The sequence below is a fragment of the Acomys minous genome (genome assembly GCF_964271855.1).
Source record: "Acomys minous genome assembly, chromosome: 15".
NCBI lineage: Eukaryota > Metazoa > Chordata > Mammalia > Rodentia > Muridae > Acomys > Acomys minous.
Window position 1 is genome coordinate 15,000,038 of NC_140497.1, and position 23,416 is coordinate 15,023,453.

General features: G+C 41.3%; 1 protein-coding gene across 2 annotated transcripts in view; it reads left to right on the plus strand.

Moving 5' to 3' along the window:
- The window catches only part of ZMAT4 (zinc finger matrin-type 4), a 645,949-nt gene that overhangs the window by 360,389 nt on the left and 262,144 nt on the right, over positions 1-23,416 (plus strand). For both annotated transcript variants that reach the window (XM_084759846.1, XM_084759845.1), the window contains exon 6: positions 18,593-18,689. In XM_084759846.1, coding sequence (XP_084615972.1) covers positions 18,593-18,689 — 97 coding nt within the window. The remainder of the gene's footprint in view (positions 1-18,592; positions 18,690-23,416) is intronic.

Here is a 23,416-nt window from a genome sequence, read left to right on the forward strand (position 1 = left end):
CCACAACCAATCGAAATGCGGAGTTGTGGACCGCAGTCTCAATGGCTCCTTCTACAAAACACTCCTACACCTTGTAGAAGAGGGGGCAGAAAGATGGTGTGAGCCAGGTGATCATGACGTTTTCTGGGGGATCGTGTCTCCTAGTAATACCAGAGACTACATCCACAAAGTCACAGCAATGTGACTGCCTAAACTTGAGTGGAACAAGGATGGCACCATTGAAGGTGCCAAACTGGAGGAGGGGAAAAGCCCAGGAGGCTGTGCAACTTCACACAAAGAATTACAGGTAACTTAGGAAAGCTGAGAGTGGGAGAGGTGGTCTTCCTCAGGGAAGAGCACATCCATTGATTTTCCAGCTCCAAATGGTCAGCTATGAAACATACATAAAACAATATTATACAGGCCAGTGGGTTAGATTTAGGAATACATATATGTGTGCAATAACAATTAGTGGGAAAGGAGGCCATAAATTTGAAGGTGAGAGAGGAAAGCTATATGAGAGGATTTGGAGTAAGGAAAGGGAAGGGAGAAATGTTGTAATTAAATTACAATCTCAAAAAAAAAAAAAAAGAGAAATAATGTGGAAGCTGGGGGTTAGTGTCAAGTACTTTTAACTCAGAAAATCTCATGTTTTAAACCTCTGATTGATAAGTGTGCCCGTTTATCTTATTAAATTATTTTGGTCAGTTCCCTTCCTTGACAAATGGTAACTTTTCACTAAATATTTTAATTTGCTGGTCAGGACAAACCCCGTGATAATACGGACACTTGGTAAAAGCTCTCTGTAGGTTGGGACAACACAGAAAGGCTTCCAGAGTCAAGGGAAAAGCTTCCAGAGTCAGGGAAATGTTCCTGGGAATTAGAGAGATGCTTTGGGATCTCAGAATGCTAAGACAGATGATTTATTTATTGTTCTATGCATGGTTACACAGAATCCAAAAATAATCAATCGTCTCCTCTAAATATACATTCTATGCTACTTGACTTTTCATAATATGCATAGCACCCACATATTGGCATGGGAAAAACAAAGCTGAATGTGTTCTGTTTTCAAAAACATGCTATAATATGATAAGAATAAAAAGTTTGTAAGACTAAGGAGTATTTAAAGATGTACACAGTATTTACAATCTTCATTTTTAAAAACTAATTTTGAGAAGGCAGATTAGGGTCCACATGGGGAGGCATTCTAACGACCACAGAAAACCCCTGCTTAGCCTGGGAGCATTGTTTTCAGTCATCATAAACTTCAAATAGTAGTAGCTCACTGAGCTGTCCACACAAAACAAAACAAGAAAATAAAGCAGAGAAGCCTGTTACTAGTCCTTGAAAGATTATTTCTCCAGAGTTCAGTGCATTTGTTACTTTTTTGATGGCTAGTCACTTCTTTGTGCTTCCATGTAAACATTTATTTTGTACCTATACATGTCAAAACCACTCTGGGCTGTGGGGTCTAGAAGAATTAATGGGAAGCCCCACCATCGGTGATGCAGGCTTTTAATTCCAGCCCCCAGGAGGCAGAGACAGGAGGATCTGTAAGTTAGAGACCAGTCTCGTCTGAGTTCTGGGACAGCCAGAGAGACACAGAGAAGCCCTGTCTTCAAAAACAAACAAACAATGCAACAAAAAAACAAACAAATGAACAAAGAGTTAGCGGGAGACAAATTCTAAATGTTGGGATTTAGTTTATAATCTTTTTAAAATAAAACATGTAACATGTAACACACTGCTGCATGCTTTGTAGAATATGGGCTTGGGGTGAGAAGTTCAGCAGGATAGCTAGGGTTATGGAGAAAGATCTCATTGAACAAGCAGCACCTGAGGAAAGACTGAAGAAGCTGGGGCCCAAGCCTTGCCCATGCCGGGGAGAGAAGCCGGGGGGGGGGTGGCGATCATGAGACCCCCACAGCTGGATGGAGTGTGTGGGTAACAGTAGGGACATGACAGAAGGAGGGTCACAAGGATATGTGATTGGTAGAGTTTTTAATGCTGACCATCACACCCAGGAAGACTGAAACATAGAAACCTACACAAATTCCCTACAAATTAACGCAGATCACCTTGCAATTTGCCCACAATCCTTCTTCATCTGTAATTTTTGGTTTGGGGAGATTCTGTTTTCTTTGGACACACTGTTGAAGGTCATACTGGGGTTTAAGAAGGTAATAATAAACAATAGAGTATTTTTTAGCTTTATTATGAAAATCGATAGGAAACCAGAAAGCGAGGTTTGGATTCTTCTGCATCTCAGCTCTGATGATGCAGCAGGAAGTAGAGGGTGAGCTGGCAAGCCTGGAAAAGTGTAGGTGCACCCCTGAGAATGAAATCTGAGTGCCTAGCTGACTTCTCAATAGCACTAGCCACTGTTTATTCACAATGGAAGTCTAAAGCATTATTGATATTACTATTTCACTTGCCTGGTCGCCATGAGAACATAATATCTCATGATCCCTCTTGATTGTGCTTGGAAGCCACGCTCCAGCCACACATGTGCACACACAGAGCTTATGTGTGCTCAGTTCGTACAGCATTGTAACAGTGTTGTCATCTGCAAAATTTGCATTTGAAACCCTAACAAATAAGTTTTTTTTTTAAGATATCTCATACTGTGCTAACGTTATGACTTTGTGTTGGGACACATTCACAGCTTTCCTGGCTGCATGTGGCCCACTGGCTGAAACAGTGATGCAGTTTCTTTGGACAGTTCTTAGCACAGTTGATAAAGAGTGGCCCCGTTCCTGTGTTAGCCCACTGTCTCACTGGCGCCTGTGTACAGTCAGTTCTCCTCTGTTGGGGTGGTTACCTTCTACAACGTTATTTCCTCTCCCATTACTCTCTAAGACTGTAATCTGCAAAGTTATTGCATGCAAAAACATCCTGGAAAGTTCAGTGTATATCACCGAGTTGGTCAATGTTGAGCCGTTGGCTTAGGGGAAAGCTGTCCATCATATTCATCCACTTGCATCTACATAGATAATAGTTTTGAATCCTAAAATAACAATCGCATCATGGTGTTTTATATTTTCCTTAACACGCATGCAAAAACAAACAGGCAGACAGCTGGGCTATGTATTCAATGGCTTTGCTCTTAGATCCCACAGATGAACAGATGAGATTTATACCCCAGTTGAATGGTCGCAGTGCCAAAGTTTCACTCCATCTCTCTGCCTCCTCTCATTTGTATCCCCTTTCTTCTGTGGGAAGAGGCTGGAGGAGGAGGCAGTGCTGCCTTGTTTAACTGTGGGCCTTGGATGTAGGCTGATCTGCAGACATATGTGCTTAAGCTTGAAAGGCCTCTGAGTATTGATAATGGAGGTTACGAGCCCTTCCTTCCCATTGGACATATCAGAGTCTGTTAAAAATCAGCTTTTATAATGACCCAAGAGACCAGAGGCATTGCCCGCAGAGACTATTGATAAAAAAAGAACAAACACTAAGTGAACAAAAAAACCCCAATTCTTCAGATCAGCTCCCGCATGTGCTCTTCATAAATAAAAGAGATGCCTGTATACTAATTTCAACTTACCCTTCTGCTTCTTAGGCACATTTGGCTTATTAACTTAGCTAATTATATATTCAGTAGCCACAGACACTCCATTTAAAACAAAGAGAGCAAAATATATTGAGATCCATGGTGTCAGTAGCGTAGCCAGAAGCAGTTCATCTAATTTTTCCTCACAGTGTTTTCAAAACACAGTTTTAAATGAAGACTAGGGATCATTTTCTATTCAATTCCAAGCTAAGCAAATATATAGGCTGATGAATGCATAAGGAAGCACGTGATCTGTCAAAAGACAGGGTAAATAGCAGCTGTAGAAAAGGCAGCCTGCCAGGATGCCTTATATGTGCCTGTTACAACGTGAGTATTCTTTCTAGACCATTAAATTATTATGAAGTTCCCCACTCATGAGTGAAGTCCTCATTTTTTGTTCAAAGCATAAGATCATCGTGAGTAAAAACAAGCCATATGTAAATAAGGGATTGTAAGACTAGGTGTCGGCTGTGAACTCCATAAGAGTTTATGGAAGAGGACAACAGTGCTCAGAACTGCAGGGAAGGCAAAGGGTCACATATGACATGAATGTAGGAGGTAATCTACTGGGGGTGGGAGGGCACAAGGTAGGGAGGAGGACGGGAAGAAGGTGCCTGGAGGAAAACAGCAAAAACAAATTTCTTTGAAAAAATGCCATAATGAAACCTAATTCTTTGTAAGCTAAGAAAAAAATTAATCAATTGAAATAAAATGTAAGTATTCACCATCATTTACATTCATTGAGCTGTTCACTTCTCCTATGCTACATACTCATTAAGTTATGAAATTCTAATATGAGCTTTGAATGGTTGTAATTTCTCCTCCGTTTTAAAGATTAGGAAACAAAGGCCCATCGTGGTTAAATGGTAAATGTAGACTGGCAATGAGATGTAGACTTCTTCTTGTAAAAATGATCAATAGGTGTCATGTCATTTCTTCCTCTCCCCCAAGTGTGAGGTCCAGTGTATCTGGGGATGACTGAGGAATGTCATTTTCTGGTCTTTACATGGTGTCTTTGCTTTCTAATAGCAGTGCATTCCCTTGTCAACCCGTGAGTTCAGCTTCTTTCTGTTAGATTGTATATGAGGTAATCGGATGTGAAGCTATAAATAGGCAAAACTATTGGGATAGTTGCTTTAAATTGCGAGGACACTGTCAAGTGTCCTTGAGGAAAGTCACCCGTGGAAGTCACAGTGGGGCCACTGGCTGTCAGCTGTTGGCATGAAGCTGTGAGAATTACAGAGCAAATGGGCATATGGGCATGGGGATTTGAGGTCCAGAGTCAGTCAAACTTGCAGCACAAACTTTAAGGGTGGTTGTTGTTGTTGTTGTTGTTGTTGTTGTTGTTGTTGTAAGATTTCTAAATTTGGAGCAGCTCTATTAGGAGGTCAGCTCTGCAGGGAAGGGGCACATATCCAGGATGGAGAGAGAGAGGGAGGGAGAGAGGGAGAGGAAGAGAGAGGGAGAGAGAGAGAGAGAAATCGGTGTTTCAAATCTGAGTGATTGTAAAGCATCATTGGAAATTAGGGCTTTTTGCTCTCATCTTTTCAACTCTGGCTCTTATTGGGCCGTGTCTCTCACAGGCCTCTCCCAGTGCATCTCAGGGCCATTGGACTTGAGTAGCTCTGAAGGAAGATGGGTGAAGGTACGCCAGGGCTCTTTACTGCATGTAGCTAATGGCATAATATCCCAGCTTATTGACAGCTGTGGGATGTCGCTGCTATTGATGCTCTTTGAGAACATCATAGGGGCCACGAGGAAGAGATGGCTGCCTTGAGGAGCAATAGCAAAAAGCAGAAGGAGAAGGGACATGCATGCTGACTTTGCCATAGATACTGCTGTGCAGCATGAGACAGGAACAGACACACAAGCTGACTTGATCATGGATACCATAGAACAGGGCAAGAAGAGAAGGGACGTGGTGCCTAATTTGGCCATAGCATCCTGCACAGCACGCCATTTCCCAAGGATCACCAGGTAGTGACTCACAAGCACATACTTGAGATGTACTTGGATGTATTGTTAACTTGATGCCATAATCCACAATTTCCTGTTAAGAGCATGGTCCAGCACACAAGTAGTGTGAAGCCAAAAATTGTGTTCTAAAGAAAATAAGTTTTATGAAAATGTTATGCACAGTTATCACCTGCTGTATGCACTGACTTCATTAGCACGGTTATCACCTGCTGTATGCACTGACATCATCAGCATTGCTATAAGAAACACAGAGAAAAAGCACATCCTACCCCCTACCCGTTTCTGCTTACACCACATCAATATCAGACTGAAAGAGAAAGCATTCCCCACATTTGTTGTTATTTAACAGGTGGCTAAAAATTGTTTGACGATAGTTCAAATGGAAAGACTCAGACAGCCTGTCTATATCTGCCATGCTTTGGGTTCGGATTCCCCAAAACAAAAGCAAAACGGTTCAATTCTCTAGTTTTCAGGTAAGCGGCAGAGAGTAATGTAAGAGTAATGACAGATCATCTTTACAACTAAATTAAGGCTGCTGCATTGAGGTGGATTTGTTCAAGTCATCAAAGTTTATTACCCACCTTTGCCTTGAGGACTATATCTACACCCTCCTAGTGTGCTAGTGTTTAGGTTGAGCTACTCTGTCCCTTCTGAATTCTCACTGAATGACAACTTATTTTCCAGCCCCTGCTTGAGCCAGGCATCCAACATAGCTAAAATTGTCTTTTAATTGCTGAGAATGTATTCCCTCTCTTTAGGCTCTGTTTGTTTGGAAACAGCTTTTGAAGATGGTAAGCTTTTCTTTGCTGATTCAATCTTCACAGCTTTGCATAGTCACTGTTCAAACAGAGAAAGGACCATTTTAGAAAGTGTGTGTTCTTTGTTTAATTAGCTGTTTGGTACCCTGTAGTCTATGCCTGTAGGCAATGAGTTGAATTCAGGAGGCATTTAGATGCTCTCTGTGGTGCTTAGAGTGTCTCAAACGGGGACTAGCAGTCCACTACACCCATTAAAGAGCCATTTTCATTGTGCACTTAAGATTGGATGTGTGAGCCAGGCACAGAGGTGCATACCTGTAACCCCAGCACTTCGGGAGGCTGAGGCAGGTGTATCTCTATGAGTTCAAGGCTAGCCTGGCCTACAAAGCGAGTAAAGACACCAAGGCCACACAGAGAAACCATGTCTTGAAAAAGAAAACCAAAGGACAGAAAACGACTGGATGTACAAGTGACTTGCTTTCCTTTCATGGCTTCCCAATTCCTCCATGGAATCTGGGGAGCGTCACCTGAGTGCTCACATTTGGTGGAGAACTGACAGTTGTTCTAGAACGGAAACTTACTACAGTAGACGCTCCTATTTCATCTATCTCATATAACCATCTCAAATTAATGTGTTTTATATACCTTTAATTCATTGTTTGAAAATTCTATATACGTTTGTAATGAATTTTGGTCATATTCACTCCCTATCCAACGCCACTAGGCCTTCCCAACTTCATGTCTTATTTGCATTTTGCTTTTGTTTTTTTTAAAATAACCCACTGAGTAGGATTAGCACAGGTCGAGTGCAAGTGGGTATGACATGGGAAACCTAGCAGTGGCCACCTCCCCAAAGAAGACTGACTCTTCCCCCAGTAGCCGTCAACTGCCAGTAGTTCTTGACCAAAGATGGGGCCTCCGGGGCCTCTTCCCGATTCATGCTAGAAGTTTTACAGGCTTGATATTGTGCGGGTCTCATACAGGCAGCCTCGGCTGCTGTGGCCTTCTGGTTCATGGCTAGCTGTGCCAGGCATAGAAGGCAGCATTCCACAGCTCCCTTCTTCCCCACCCTGCTGTTCTCACATTCCCTCAGCCTCACCATCTTCCTTGATATTCTTGTAGCTTCATGGGAAGGAGGCTGCGTTGATATGGGATGACCCATTTAAGGGTGATCTGTCACAGTCAGTCGTTCTCAGCACTTAAACCAGTTACATTATGTGTATGTTTATATGTATGAACATATATTTATATGTGTGTGTTTGTAGGTATAAACATCATACATGTATATATATTTATATGTATAGTATATATATGTGTGTTTATATGTATAAACATCTATGTATATGTGTTTTTATGTATAACATATGTATATGTGTGTTTGTATGTATAAACATCATAAATGCATATGTATGTATTTATATATAACATATATGTATATGTTGATTGCTATTGTTTTCTTTTGGTAGGTTTTGTTATTGCTTTAAGTAGGGTTCATTTCTTTCTATTCCTTCTCATTTTTTTTAAAGTCCTAATTGTCAAGGTCACTAGCTTTGGAATCAGAAGTAAATAAACTCAGATCTAGATTTTTTTTTTTACTTATTGGTTATATGAATTTAATATCTTTGAACCATTGTTTTTTCATGTGTAAAATGAGCTAATATTCATGAGGGGCTTTCAAGGTGAACACTAACAAAAGCTCCTTCATCCTTTTTAGAAAGTGTTCTTTTGATACTTCAAGATCATGCCAGTCAGCCTTTGATAGGGAGAGGAAGCCATTGTGGGTGATGTGAAGTGTGTGTGATCGGGCTCAGATCTCAGGCAGTTTTGGAGCTGGCCAGGCCATCTGTAGAAGACAGGTTTTTCTGGATCTAGGGTTGCCAGCAGTTGGCGGGAAGAATGGAGTTCTGGGGAGAAGAATAGCAAGCTACCCTCGAGCAGAAAGTGGAAATCACGTGGATGACTTGGGCACTGTCTCTGTCTTAATGCGTGGGCCTTGGTGGTACAGTGAGCTGAAGGAGTGACTGTGCCCCCTGTGCATTGCTTTGTGTGTGTCCTAAGATGCAGCCCTGTTGCCCCATGGAGACAGAAGGATCAACCAGCAAAGATGCCTAGCGGAGATGCCCCTAGGACAGTTCCTGAAGCCACGGACCCACGGACAGGGGTTGATTCCAGCAGTGCTAAAGGGGCCTTCATTTCCAGAGCTGCTGCTTTCTTCCTTCTGTTTCTACCTGATCCACTGAGCCAGCTGTGCTTGTGACCTTAAATCCACATATTTTCTCAGGGTTCTCATCCAGCCAAATATTCTCTACCTTGACTATTGAGGAGTTTGGTCCAGCACATTGAAGCGGGGACACAGTTACAGATTGCATAGCGCTTGGTCCCCACCCTTAACTATGAAACAATTTGGCCTCAGGAAATGTCAATTTACCATCTGTAGGCAGTTGAGGGGCTTGGTCTCAGAGTTTTTTCAGAGCTCACCAGGCAGCCAGTACCAACCTGTTAGGATGAACACAGAACTTGAAGTGTATATGTTGTCCCTACAAAGAAGACAGAGCTTACTAGGGATACCCAATGACAGTTAAGTAATCAAGTACGAACTACAGGGGTTGGAGGTTTGACTGAGCAGAAATCACTGTGCAGAGATTCTGGAGGATTGACAGATAGCAGGTTCAATAAGTAAGGATGACAGAGTGTCAGGAGTGCACACACACACACACACACACACACACACACACACACACACACACACACACACACACCCTTCTGAGAGCTTTAAACATTGACATGTCCAAGGACTGAGTCTGTCCTTGCCACTGATCAGTCCACAGCAGGGCCATTCTTTCAATAAGGTGATCAGAGCACAGGAAGTGCCCCCAAAGGTAGCAGTGGATCTGACACAGGGAGTGCAAGTACATCTTGTACTGTGGAGCACTGTGTTAAGTGTACTGAGTAGAACTTCAGAGCTCAGGGTAAGTGTCTCCAAGCATTTGGCATATTTGAGGAAATTGAAGTAAGCTTGTGCCAGCTTCCTGTACAAAGTGAGTGCTCAGGGTTGAACTGAATTTAGCTGAGCTTAAGGATGTGCCTGTCCATTGGTGGGGTTAGAGACAACGCAACTCTGCTTCTCAAAGATACAGCAACTGAACACAGCCTTTTGGGCTAAGGACAAGAAAAAGTGTTTTGTCCCCAATTTTTGGTTTCATAATAATAGTGATTTCAAGGTTCCAGTACAGATTTACTGAAGCTCAGGTGTCTATGGGACACACACATGTGTCTTGAGAACACCCACGTAATTCTCAAGTATCCAGCGGGTGTGTACACCTTGTAATTCTAGACTAAAGCTCTGGCAGGAGGGAAAGAATTCTTTTTTGAAAACATTTTTGTATTTTGTTTTGGTTTATAATATAATAAGATCATGTCTCCCTTCCATTTTTCCCTCCAAACCCTTCCATATGCCCCTCCTTGCTTTATTTCAAATTTATATCTTTTTTGTTGTTATTGCACATATGTGTATGTATATGTTATGGCCTAAATGCAACCTATTCGGTCTGTATAGTGTTACTCATATGTATGTTTTCAGGGCTAAGCATTTGGTATCGGATCACCATCTTCCTTGGAGACTATTTCTCCCAGTTGTAGCATTACTTAATTGGCGGCAGTTCTTTGTGCAGGGTTGAGGTCTTGTGGTCTTTTCCCCATCCATGTTGGCATATACACTGATCTGTCCATGCAGACGTCTGCCCCACAGCCTCCTCATATGCTCATTGTGACAATAGGGTCGTGCAATGAGTGGACTGATGAGCCAAGTGGCAAACATGTAGTAGAACTTTTAGATACTAATTTGTCTGTCTGTGTGTGTGTGTGTGTGTGTGTGTGTGTGTGTGTGTGTGTGTGTGTGGTGTTGGAGAAGGAAGAAGCCACTTATAGTACAGTTTGGTTGCAAGATATTCAAAGCTAGGAAGAAGATGAAATAATTCAAAATCAAACCCTGTTCTTGCCTTTATATTTTAAATCATGCTCAGCAGTGGTTCCGGCTTTAGTGAGCACTGTAATTCAGAACACATGTGAGCATTTCCTTGTGTGGTGGAGAGCCACCAAAGCTCCCGGTGTGCTGAGGTTCCTATGTAAACTCAGCCATGCACTTTGAAAATAAAGTGGGATGTGCTGGTCTTAGGTATTTGATACCATGAGTTTTGATAAATGAGCATGCCTTGTAATTGCCATCCTACACCTAGAAAATATTATCTCTTCAACATTTTTCAATATTCACTTGTCAGTTCCCTCTGCCAAAGGGAGTGCTATTTTGAACCCTGGTTTCCTGTGAGACAGTTGTTGTCTTAGTCACCTCACTGGTGGGTTCACATAGGATTTGCCTCTCTGCATCCCAGTGCTTTTCCTGAGACTGTGTTTGAGCATCGTCTCTGCTGATGCATATTAGTACACTGACATTTTTCTCATTTTAATGTCAATATATATAAGTAAATATACCTTAATTTACCAATTCTTGTGTTGATGGCCATTTTTATTTTTTGGAAACTACAATTAAAGCTCCTAAAAATATTTATATACGAGAGAGAGAGAGAGAGAGAGAGAGAGAGAGAGAGAGAGAGAGAGAGAGGAGAGGGAGGAGGGAGGGAAAGAGAGAGGGAAAGTGAGAGGGAGGGAGGAGGGAAGGGGGAGGGAAGGAGAGACATGTGCCCTCAGCTCCCACCCCCCAGGGCCACATACAATTTTTTATTCCTCTAGCATAAACCCCTGTACTGTTAGATGTCTGATGAAAACTTCGTAGGAAGCAACCGGATGGCTTCTCCATGAAAGCCCCGCTTCCTGTTGTCCCAGAAACATGTGGATTTTAGCTGTTCTCAGAGTTAGTCACACTTGCTGTTCCTTTATTTGATGGCAGCATTTGTATTGAATGAGAGATAGCACTTAAACATCATTTACTTCGCATCTCTCCAGAGACAACTGAGACCAAACACCTTACTCACGTGCTTACTAGTCATATTTATATCCTCTTTTATGATACACCTAAGCCAGCAGTTTGCTGTTTGAAATACTGGGTTGTCTCTTAGTGATGCATGGGCAGGAGTTGATTTTGCGATCTGAACACAGCCTGTGTCGGATGTGTCTTCCTCGGGTAGCACTCACTGGTCTGTTTCTAAACAGCATCTTTCATAAGTGAACTCTTCTTATGTGTAATAAAGTATGTTTGGTCCTTTTTCATGCTTCTGCGGTTTCATTCTTAGAATGTGCTTCTTACCCATTATGAAGATATTCTACAGTCTTTATATTTTTATAGTTCTATAGTTTTAACTCTTACATCTAAATGTATTAACAACCTTAACTTTATTTTTATTCTATTTATTACTGTGTGTATATGTTTCTGTGATGTGTGTGTGCATGTGTGTGTGAGTGTATGTGTGTGCGTGTGCGCATGTGTGCACACACACGTGAATGATCAGAGGGAAAATTGGTAGAGCTGGTTCTCTCTTTGCACCCTTAGGTGAGTTCTAGAGATTAAACTCTGTGGGTTTGTACTCTCCTCACTGTGTCATGTCACCATCTTATTTTCATGTTTGCTGGCGGCTCAAGCTGACCCTAATTGTTCCGTTACCCACTCGTGGAAAAGCTGTCCTCCCTGTTGAATTGTCTTGAAATCTTCATTGATGCTCAGCTGACCTCTAATGAGCAGTGCCCTTCTGGACACTACCCTGCTCCACTGCTTCCCTGTGTCCACCCGGTGCTGCCTGGGCAGCATAGGCTCCTCACTATGGCCCTTTAAATGATTTTCTTTTTCAAAATTGTCTTGATCATTCTCCATCTCTTGGTTTCCCCATATTTCTCAGCCTGCAAAGAGCCTATGGAGATTTTAGTGAGTTTGCAATGAATCGGGGGTTTATTAATGATGATGCACTTTGGAGTCAGTTCATGAACCTGGTCCCAGGTCTCTGTAGGTTCCTATTGATGTCTTTCAAAGTTATTCATTGGTTTTGACCTTCTATATTATTGTCAAACTTATTCCCATTTTTAAAGTGGTTTAGGGTAGTATTATAATGATATTAGAAAATAGTATTTTCCACTTGTAGCCCATGTGGCTACAAGGAATACAGTTTCTTCTATTGGGTCTTGTGTGTGCTTGCTTTACTGACTTCCTGTGTTCTACTTGTAGCCATTTTCTAGATGTTTTAGAATTTCCTATTTAACGATTTCTTCTATGAGTAAAGACTATTTTGCTTCCTCTTTTCCCATCTGAATGTCTCTTACCCCCCTTCCTTTTCTGGTGGTGCAGCCCTGCACCAATAGCACAAATAGCCCAGCACTAATAGCATACTTTGCTGTAGTAGCGCATGCATAGGCCTTGGATTTGATACTAGCAGCCGTTGTCTAAGTGGCACTTTGGCTTTTTCTTAATCAGAGGAGACATCAATTCTAGCGCTGAACATTATTTTAGCTGTACATCTTACATAGGCATTCTCTATCAAATAAAATTTTCTTTTAATTTGCTGAGAATTTTGATCCTGGATGCAGAGACTTGAGAAACGTCCTCCTCAGCACCTGTGGATATTTTTCCTCCCCCATCTGCCAAGAGTGTGTCGCAAAGCTGGTGTTACAAAATCTTTTAATATTTTATAGAGTTTTCTGGAGCAACCCTCTGGGTTTGCATCTTTCAGTGAAAGAAAACCTTGCTAATAAACTAGTGTCTGTTGATGAATGGCTGTCCTCTTAGCTCTGGTACTTGAGCCTGACTCATGCATATTCTGGGGCTGATTTAAATATGAAATACTCTATTGTTCTTTCATTGTCATTCTGGATTGGCCCATATGTTCTGTACTGATGTCTACTCTTACTGGGTGGTATATGTTTGTTTGTTCATTAGTTTGTTTGTTTTTTTTATCTCCACTCAAGCTGCTCAGGGGAAGAAGTATTTTTTACCATCTTTCAAAGACTACAGTTTGGCTTTATTATTATTATGACTTTTGTAGACGTTCTCTGTCCTTTGTTCCTGTGATTTACAGCTTCACCTTCTTGCGTCAGTTTTGTCACCTTTTTACTTCAGTTTTGTTTAAGTGCTTGCCATTGTCTAGGGTCGCAGGGTTGAGACTGTAAATCTCTCTACAACTTCCACAACAACATCTATAGTGTTGTCTTTCTTTGGTTTGAGCTGTCTTCTGATTTTCTTTATCAGGAGTGATTTAGAGATATTTTAGATGCTTTGCAAATCTTCCCGTGATTTATTACTAATTTAATTGAATTGTTGTCAAAACTCCCTCTACAAGCATAATTCAAGTTTATGCGGTTTGCAGGAGCTCAGCACACACTTTGCATGTGTGTCCCTCAGTGAGTACTTACGGAGTTGCAGACACTGTTGATTTTCATCCTGTTTTTCTAACAACTACCAAGAGAGATATGCGAACACCCTGATCACTGTGGTCTTGACTCTTTCTGCCTTTGGTTGTTTTTTAAAATCAGGTTTTATATTACCTGTTCTTTAGCTTTTATTAGCTCAATGACATTCCAAGTTGTGTTCTCCTGATGGAACTCTCCCTTTCTCATTATAAAGTGCCTTCACCATGTCTGGGAAATGCCCTGCTATGAACTCTATTCAGACATGAACAGAGCATTTACACTTCCTTAACTTCCTGTCCTAATGGCTCAATTCTAAGCCCTTCAGTTTTAGCCTCTAAGTACACAAAGCCTGCCTTCTAATGCACCATATATATTTTTTGGCCTTGGTTTTTATTTATTCTGACAATTTCAGTATTTGGGGATTTTTTAAAAAACCTATTTATATTTAATATAATTACTAGTATGATTGAATTTAGTTTTATCATTTTGCTGTTTGTTTTCTATGTGTTCCATCTCATTTCAATTTTTATTTTTCCATGTATATGCGTGTGGGTGGTATGTATATTTGGGGGTATGTGTGTGGTTGTGAATGAGTGTGTATGTGTGTATATGTGTGTGTGTGTTCTACTGACTGAGTACCTCTTTCCCCCAGTTCCATGTTTTCTGTTTTCTAACCGTTCTTCCCCCCTCACTGTGGGCTAATAGAAACACTCACCATTCTGCATTGGGCTCTCTGTCCTTAGCTCTTGACGTTTGCTTAGTGATTGCTGTAAGAAAGCATGTGGAATTATCACTTCTTTACATTTCCACTATCATTTTAAATTTAAAATTGCACTATTTTATATCAAATAAAGTGATTCTTCAGTGGTGTTTTCCTACTCCCACTCATTCTTTGCTTGAACTCCATGCATGTTATAAATACTAAAATATAATATCTAAGTTGTTGGTTGCCTTTGGGTAAATTAAGAGCAATTTAAATAAAAGCACATACTCATATGTTCATTATTTTTTTTATTTTTCTCTTTTTACATTTTGAAATATATTTGTGTATGTGCAGGTTGTGTGTGTATGTGTGTGTATATATACATGTACATCACGGTGCACATGTGTGGTCAGAGGATAGTGTTCAGGACTTCATTCTCTTCTTACCACATGTGAGGTCTGTACCTCAAATGGTGGCAAGCAAGCCTGGTATCATTTGGTAGTGTCATGTTCATCTTTCTCACGTTCATGTTATTGTGTCTGCCTGTAGATCTCAATTTCATGGTGTAGGGTTTTTCTTTGGTTTGCTTTTGTTTTCCCTCATTGTGAGAACTTTAAGCAGCAGTCCAAGTTTGCAGGCATCCTGTATGCTTAGGTTTTGTTGATGGGGATATATTTGATCTTTCTTGGGTTTTAAATGATAAACCAGTGGATGTTGAATTGTGGATTTGCATGGCTGTTTGACTTTTTAAATTCATCTTTTCCTTTTTTTAAAAAAAAAACACTTTTCACTATGACCCATTTCTTCCTCTGCCCCTCCATGAGCTATTTGTTCTCCCTGGACAGTTCCTTAGCCAGCATCACTTGGCAGACAAGTCACCAGCCTCTGTTTCTCTCTGACTTCTCATGGAACCCACAGAGTCTAATTAGTGATGGCCGTTTGGGCACGAGTGTAGGACCATATGCTGGACTGAGGCCAAATGGTCATGGAGCATATCCCCAAATAAAAATGACTCTTCCTTCCCAAACATCAGCTGCCAATAACTCCTATTCCAGGGGTGAGGCCTTGAGACCCACCCCAATCCAAGCTGGATACTGTTCATTTCTTATTCAGGCAACCACAGGTGCTCCAAGTCCAGGAGTCCAATAGCCCTGTGCCCTGAAGACACTGTTTCATCTAAGTCTTCCCCAACCTCTCACATTCATTCTCTGCCTCCTCATCCATGATGCTTCCTAAGTCTTGGAAGGAGGTTGGTGAATTATATTTAGGGTGGGACACTCCACATCATTTATTCTCAGTACTGTGACCACTCCTTACTCTCTATTTATTGTTATCCAGTGCAAAAGTAGCTTTTCCAATGAGGACTAGGAGTGCCCTCTCTGTGCCCAGATCTCAAGAAGCCTTAACTCATTGGTTGCCTTCGTCCTTAACTAGTTCCATAAGAACTCATATGGTGTCCTTATTTCCAATATCCATGGCATTTGGCCAAATACCCGACACCATAATACAGGCCAATACTATTTCTCTAATGGAGACTGAATGCAGCAGAAGAAACATGGAGTCTAGTTTTACTGGACTTGAGAAGTCACATTGAGGGGTGACAGTCTGCTAACCTCTCTAGGCCTATCTGTTATTATACGCACTGTGCTGGGAAATATAAGCACAAAAGCAACGTGTCTTCAAGGGGCTCCTCCTGGCTCCTCCAAGTCAGAAGCTCTCTGTCTTGTTCCCACACCATCCTACGAGATGCCAGGGCTTTAGGATACAGTTAATGTACTGTTGTGCCGAAATGGATTCAGTAAGGACGTTGACATTTTTTATTTAATAATTAGATTCTGTAGTTCCCTGAGGGAAAAGAGTCATATAATTCCAAAGTAGTTAGGATTTCAACTATTAATAAAGCCCAAAGTTCTGCCTGAGAACACCATGTCTTTTGTGTGTGTGGGGAGGTGGTGGGTGGCGGGTGGCGGACTCTACCCCTCTGCCTCTCTGCCTGGGTTCTTGCCTATGCCCACTGCCTTTCACGTTCTCACCCCTGTAGTTTGCATTGCAATAAAGTGCCAGACATTCCACTCCCGTGCTTTGGTTTGGCTGCAGAGCACGAGAATTCTTATGGAAAGTAGCAGATCAGAATATTATTTTTTATATTTGTTGATGTTCTTAAAAGTTCCCAGTTTTAAACATAAATATTTATGCCTATTGCCAAACTGAACCTCCACTTTTTTTTTTACGAGGAGCCCTTTGATTAGTGTGAACTCTAAAAAGGACTCTCACACAGCAGTTACTGTTTATTATGAAAAGATTGATGGAGACCTCCAGAGAGAGTTACTGCCTGAAGCCGGATTTCATATTTTGATTCTATGCATAAAAGAGCAGAATGGATCCGGCATGGATAAGCATCCTGACAACTTCTATACTGGCTGTGATAACTTATAGCCTCTGGGTTTGGAGAACAGGATAATCTTTCGGAAGTGGAAAGGCCGTGCAAGCTCAGCTCTTTTTAGTGGAGCAACTTGGTTTTCATTCCTCTGATCCACCGTTCTGGGTAATAAGTTTCAAAGGAGCGTGAGAAGTGAGACCCACCAGGGAATTGTGGAGTTTTGTTGTTGTTGGTCTGTCTGTCTGTCTATTATTTTTTATTTTTTTATTAAGTATAGGGTAGGGTGGGATATTGTTTAGAAACATCTCTTAGTCTTATGCCAAGCTTACTGAACAGAACCTATAAAACAGTGGTTCTCAATCTGTGGGTAGTGAACCCTTTGGGGTCAAATGACCCTTTCAGAGGCTATCCCTCACATCAGATAGCCTACATATTGATATTTACATTAAGATTCATAACAGTAGCAAAGTTGCAGTTATGAAGTAGCAATGAAATAATTTTATGGTTGGGGTCACCCCAACATGAGGAACTGCAACATTAAAGGGGTGCAGCAATAGGAGGTTGAGAACCATTGCTGTAGAAGTTTCTCCTGGGTGGCTGCTTGAGGTCAGGCCAATACTGTGAGGCTCTTAGCTTTGAGCTTGGCTCTTCCCTCACATCACAGATGTAAGAGCAGGCCTGACAAGCTACCATCCTTCACCAGCTGAGCTCCTAACATCTGGAGTCCAGACTCTGCCAACAGCCCTCCTTGCCCGGTCACATTGCCTTGGTGGGTACCATTCTTTTGTGGGCTGATTTTCAATGTCAAGGAATCCTTCACTCATCCACAGACATGGGACACTCCCACTAATGTTTCCAGGGCAGAGCAGATGTGCCTATGGCTTGTCATGAAGTCGTGTGTGGTGGTGGAGTCCTTTATTTTCCCTCCCGGAGTTTTGAAGCTGTGTTTGCAGTGTAGAAGTTGGGCAAGCTAGCCGCAGGGAATGGTGAGTCACTTCACAGACACCCTACAAGCTAGCTTAGACTCACCCCTCCTTACAAGGTCTCAAACTGACTAGAGTGTACTCCCAGCTTGTAGGATTCAACTTTGGCTTCACTCCCTACCCCCTCAGCCACCTCTTAGGGACACATCAGCAGGAGGGACATGCACCATTGTAGTTTTCTACTGCGCTGGAGGTTTTAATGTGATATAGATAATGGTGATTGTTAACACATGTCTACCATTGGATAAATCAGTGCCCTGAAACAGTCAAGACTCTGCTCAACTCCTTGAGAGAAAAGCATGACTTTTCTGTTTTGGAATTCCCCGAGACTAGCCCAAAGCTGATGCTGTATTAACGAGGCAAACAAATAAACAGGAATATCAATAGATGTTTGTACCTCTGCAGGAAAGTCAGACTGCCTGCAAACTGATTGGTTCATTTTCCTTCTATTGGCTGGCTACTTGCCTTTTGTAAGACAATCTTAGTGCCAAGCTTAGGCTAGTAACAGCCAATGTTACACTTCAGTTCTGGAAGGGATCTCACAAGGGAGTGGGACAGGCTTGTGTGCGTGTGTGTTTTTAGTCTTGCTGTAGAGATTAAAAGCATGTCTATATGGCTTAGCAGAAAAAGTGTCAGCATGCTTCTTGGCTTGAGTTGAGAAAATTCCCAAAACATTTTTAAAAACTATTTGGCCATCTACAAATAGGGCAGGCTATGTGTAAACACCTGCACATTTCCACTTCTGCTGAGTTCAGTGGCTGGGCACTGGGAGGAGGGGCAGGAGTGCCTTGGAGCAGGGAACCCAGAGTCTTCTCTGATACTCTGAACCTGCCTCTGTGGAAATTCTAAAAGTCACTCATCATCAGGACTGATGACGCAGAGCTGCTAACCATGCCTGTCTGTTGTCCACAGGTCTGAGGCGCACTTACAGATGTACAACCTGCAGCGTGTCACTCAACTCAATAGAACAGTATCATGCACATCTGCAAGGATCGAAACATCAGACCAAGTAGGTCCTGTTTTCCAATTCTATGACTGTTCTCCCTGCTGGCCTGTTCCCACTATTTCTCTATTTCCACTCTTTCTCTGTTTGTTTCCTATCTTTCCTTTTCCCATTCTTTCTTTCTTCCTACCCCTTCTCTGTTCTCACTGTTTCCATTCCCACTCTTTCTGTTCCCTTCTTTCCTTGTCCCCACTCTTGGGTCCTTCCTGTGAACCTGTTTTTCGCAAGATCATTAAAGCCAGACATGTTATTTATCTTCAAAGGGCAGATGGACATAGATTTTATTTTCTCATCTCCAAAGTCTCCTTGACATTTATGCTGCTTGAGCCTTCAAGCTGTGCCTAGCATTACTAGGAGAACAGCTGCTTTCTCCATGTTCAGCACAAATAGTGTGATTTTTTTCAAAACTACCTCAGCATGTTTTATGACCTTGAGGAAACTTTTTAGAACTATATTGTGTTTTTGAGTATACGATGTGATCACTGTTGTTTGGCTTTACTAAGCTTCTGTATCATGTAGTAAAACTCTGTGAATATCTCCTATGATGTTTTCATTCTGGGTTTATGTTGTCAACTAATATGAAAATGTAACAGATCCCCTGGTATATTTAATTCATATGTATTCATATATGTATATATATATATGTATATATGACTTAAATATTGGCAAAACCTATGTACACAACACATACACACACACACACACACACACACACACACACACACACACACACACACACACGGTATTGAAAATTAAATAAAAGCCTGCTCTTATTATTTCCCCCCAAAATATTCTCACATTTTAAAACCAGAACAGGCTGCCAGTGTGGTTTTACCTACATTTCTGCATGCTTTCAGAATCACCAGCACAAAACCAGCACCAAGGCCAGCACCATGGCCAGCACCAAGGCCAGCACCATGGCCAGCGTCATGGCCAGCACCAAGGCCAGCGTCATGGCCAGCAGCCTGGAGGCCACTGCTGAGGCTATTATTAGAATACTCAAAAAAAAATGGGGTGTGGGGCATAAAAGGCAAAGAATGTCTAAAAAGGATGGAGTCTAACTAGATGCAATTGTTTTCATTTCTAAAAAATTCATGAAGAGGATCATTTAGCAGGTCTGACTGTATTAAAGCCCTGTGAATAATTAATGTCATCCAACAAACATTTATTGAATGCCACTGTCCTCCCTGGTGCCTGAGGGAAAGTGGGTAGATGTGAGCCTTTCTCTTATGGAACCCCAACAAAGCAGGGAAATGTTCTCTAACCATGTATGCCCACCAGAGCCATGAGAACTGCAGAGGATGCAGGTGAGGCCAGTTTTTCTGTGACTTTGGTATAGTGAACAGACACATCTCTGGTGCTCAGCATGGATCTACCTCCATATATGTTATGAGATGTCCTTATCAGTTTTTTTTTATTGCTAACTTGACACAGCTGGAGTTATCCTAGTCAAGGAAACAATTGAGAAATGCCTCCATAAGATCAGCCTTTGGGTAAATGTGTGGGGGTGTTTCCTTAATTAACAACTGATGTAGGAGAGCCCAGCTCTCTATGGGTGGCTTCAGCCCTGGGCAAATGGTCCTAGATGGTATAGGAACACAGGCTTTGCAAGTCGTGAGGAGCAAGCTAGTGACTCCATGGCCTCTGCTGTAGTTCCTGTCTCCAGGTTCCTGCCCTGCTGGAAGTACTTCCCTGACTTCCCGCCATGATGAGCTGTTACCTGGAAGTGTACATGGGATTAAACCTTTTCCTACCAGGCTTCTCATATTTTATCACAGCAATAGGAACCTTGGCTAAGACAGGAAGCTTTGATGGAATGAATATGCAATGGTAAAACATGAGTAATAATTTCCAGGCTATATTGTGAATAGGACCATTCTAGGCAGACACTAGACATTGAGTTATAGGAGATCAGTCTCAAGTGAGGAAGTTTAGGCTACAACCAGCTTGAGCATGTTTTCTCTTCATCATTCCACTGTCTTGAGAGCCCATCCTTACTTTGCTGTGGTTTACGCCAGAGCAGGTCTGCATCAAAGGAAAGCTTACAAATTAACGGCAGTGAGAATTTCTCAGTTCTTTATGGAATACCTACAGCTTCTGCATTGATTGATATATTGACTGTTTCATACTGTCCCCCAAGGAATCTCTTTTTATCTTCTCCCTAGTTTATAATGTATAAGAGGTGGTGTACATATTTTAGTTAATCAATATACAGTGTGCAGGGTAGCACCAAAGTAACTGCACAAATTTAAAATTTTTAAAAAGCATTCATTAATTCATTTTTAACAAATAAAAAGGAAAAATAGTGACTTTAAGTGGCATATGTTATACAAATAACATTGTCTCCAGCTCCAAGAATATGCTTGTCCATCTCCCTCGCCCCGTACCCATAAAGCTTTGTGGTATTTTTGCATTGATTATTACATTTCATTCCTGTAAGTCTTATTATTCTATAGGAGAAAGTGAAACTCAGAGAGGGCTGATCCCAGCAGAGTCTGACTTTACCTGTAATGACTCCATGTCACTCAGTTTCACAAACATGGGCCTTCAAGGGAGAAGTGCCAGTAAAGAGAAGGAAGCACCACTTTGCACATGTGGTTCAGTAGATGTGTGTGGCATCAGTAGGATAGTCCTGTTTGAACCCAGGTGATTTGCAGGCATGTCTCTGTGTTCTTATCTGGGTTCTGCACCTTTCACCCTAATGTTCATCTTCCTTTTCTCCACTGTACATCATCTCCTACATCTTTCTGATAGGTCTTGGTATCTAGTGGTGTACATTGTCTACTTTTGCATTTTATTTCGAGACCACTTTCATTGTTCTTGACCTTTTGTGCCTCTACATAAATTTTAGAGTCAAATTGTCGATTTCCCTGAAACCATTTACAGCACTGTATCTTTGCATCCTCCCTCCTCCATGGTGTACCCCATCCTTTGGCCCTGCCTTTGATTCATTCAATAAGGTTTCCTCTTTGCAGGAATCTCACACATATCTATTTAACTTTCTTCCTAAGGACTTGTTTGGAGGGTGCTAGACCATCAAAAAAGGCAATGATTTATGCCATTTTAAGAGACCATAATATAAACAAGATCATTTTTAAAAATTGAAAAAAATACAGTTACAAACAGTGGTGTTCCCAAGCCTGTATCCAATTACTTTGTTAAATTTACTTAACATTCTAATTCCATCAGCAAATAATTAAGGATTTTCTCTGTGACAGCCACATAATCCGCAAACAGTTAGCATCTCTGTTCTCCTCTCCTTTTGTCTACCGGCCTTATCACAGTGGATGCCCCACTCTGCAGTGCAGACTCACATAAAACCATAGTTGCTACAGTCTCATCTCACAGACCTTCAGATAACTATGGAAATTGAAGCAAGACATTGCTTGTCTCTAATAATCTGCTAATGTTTCTTATGATTGGATGACAGGTTTCATCTGTGTTTTTAACTTTGCTGGTGTGGTCATAATTTCCCAATTTTTCATTTGTAAACTATTAATCTGTAGTCAATGCTTTCCAGACATTGATCCAACATTTCACCGAAACCTCATTTTTCTTGGAATATTTTATTTTTATGTATTCATGGAATGAATATCCAAAAAACATTTTAAGATACTGTGTGTGTGTGTGTGTGTGTGTGTGTGTGTGTGTGTGTGTGTGTGTGTGTGTGTGAATCTTTCTGTGTCTGTTTTAATGAGACAGTTTGGGGCCTTTTTTCTTGTAATGCTCTTAGTTTCATTATAAGGGCAATGCTGGATATATATATCCAGCTAGTCTTATTTAATTCATTGGTAAAACCATCTGGTTCTGGGGATTTACCCTTTTAGAAGATTTGTTTTTTCCAAGGATTTATCTACCCTACTTATTTTATAAGAAAACACAGGTTTAGGAGATTCTCTAACTTTAGTCTTCATGCTGTAGCATATTTCTTACTCTTTCTTAATGTCTTTATTAGCATACATTAATTATAACTAATAATAGGTGTGTGCTCTGGTTGAAAAAAAATGCCCACAACAATCTTAAGCATTTGAATACTTCATGCCATTAATGGCGCTGTTTGGGGAGGCCAGAGTTGCTGGAGAAGGATGTCCCTGGAGATGGGCTCTGAGAGTAAGAAGCCCCTCCTACTTTCTGTCCAACCTCTGCTTCATGAGTGCCTTCGAAGGCAATAGCTCTCTCAGCTTTCTGCTTCTGCTGCCACTCAAGATTATGCATGCTCTCCCAACAATTGTGGACTCCAACTCTCTGTAACCATAACCCAGAACAAACCCTTTCTTCTAAAAGCTGCCCTGATCATGATGCTTTATCAGAGCCATGGGAGTTATATAATGCACTAATGCATTATAAAATGTCCATGCATGTCTTTGAAACCGTGGAGTTGATTTTTGTGTATGGTAAGATATAGATATTAACATTCTTCTACATGTTTGCATCCAATTTTTCCAGTATCCTTTGTTGAAGATGCTGTCTTTGTGTGGATGGTGGAGGGATACAGTCTCATCCCTTTTGACAGGTGATGGCTACTGGAGAAGGAAGAGTGAGTTTTCATTGGAAGTTTAGTAGACAGACCTTGTTTGCTGGATGCCCCACTCCCATGCAAATTGAGCAGTTCTAATTGGTCTTAGTTGATATTTTAAAAAGAGAAAGAGGAAGAAGAAAGAAAAAGAAGAAAGAAGAGAAGAAGAAGAAAGAGGAAAGAAGAAGAAGGAGAAGAAGAAGAAGAAAGAAGAAGA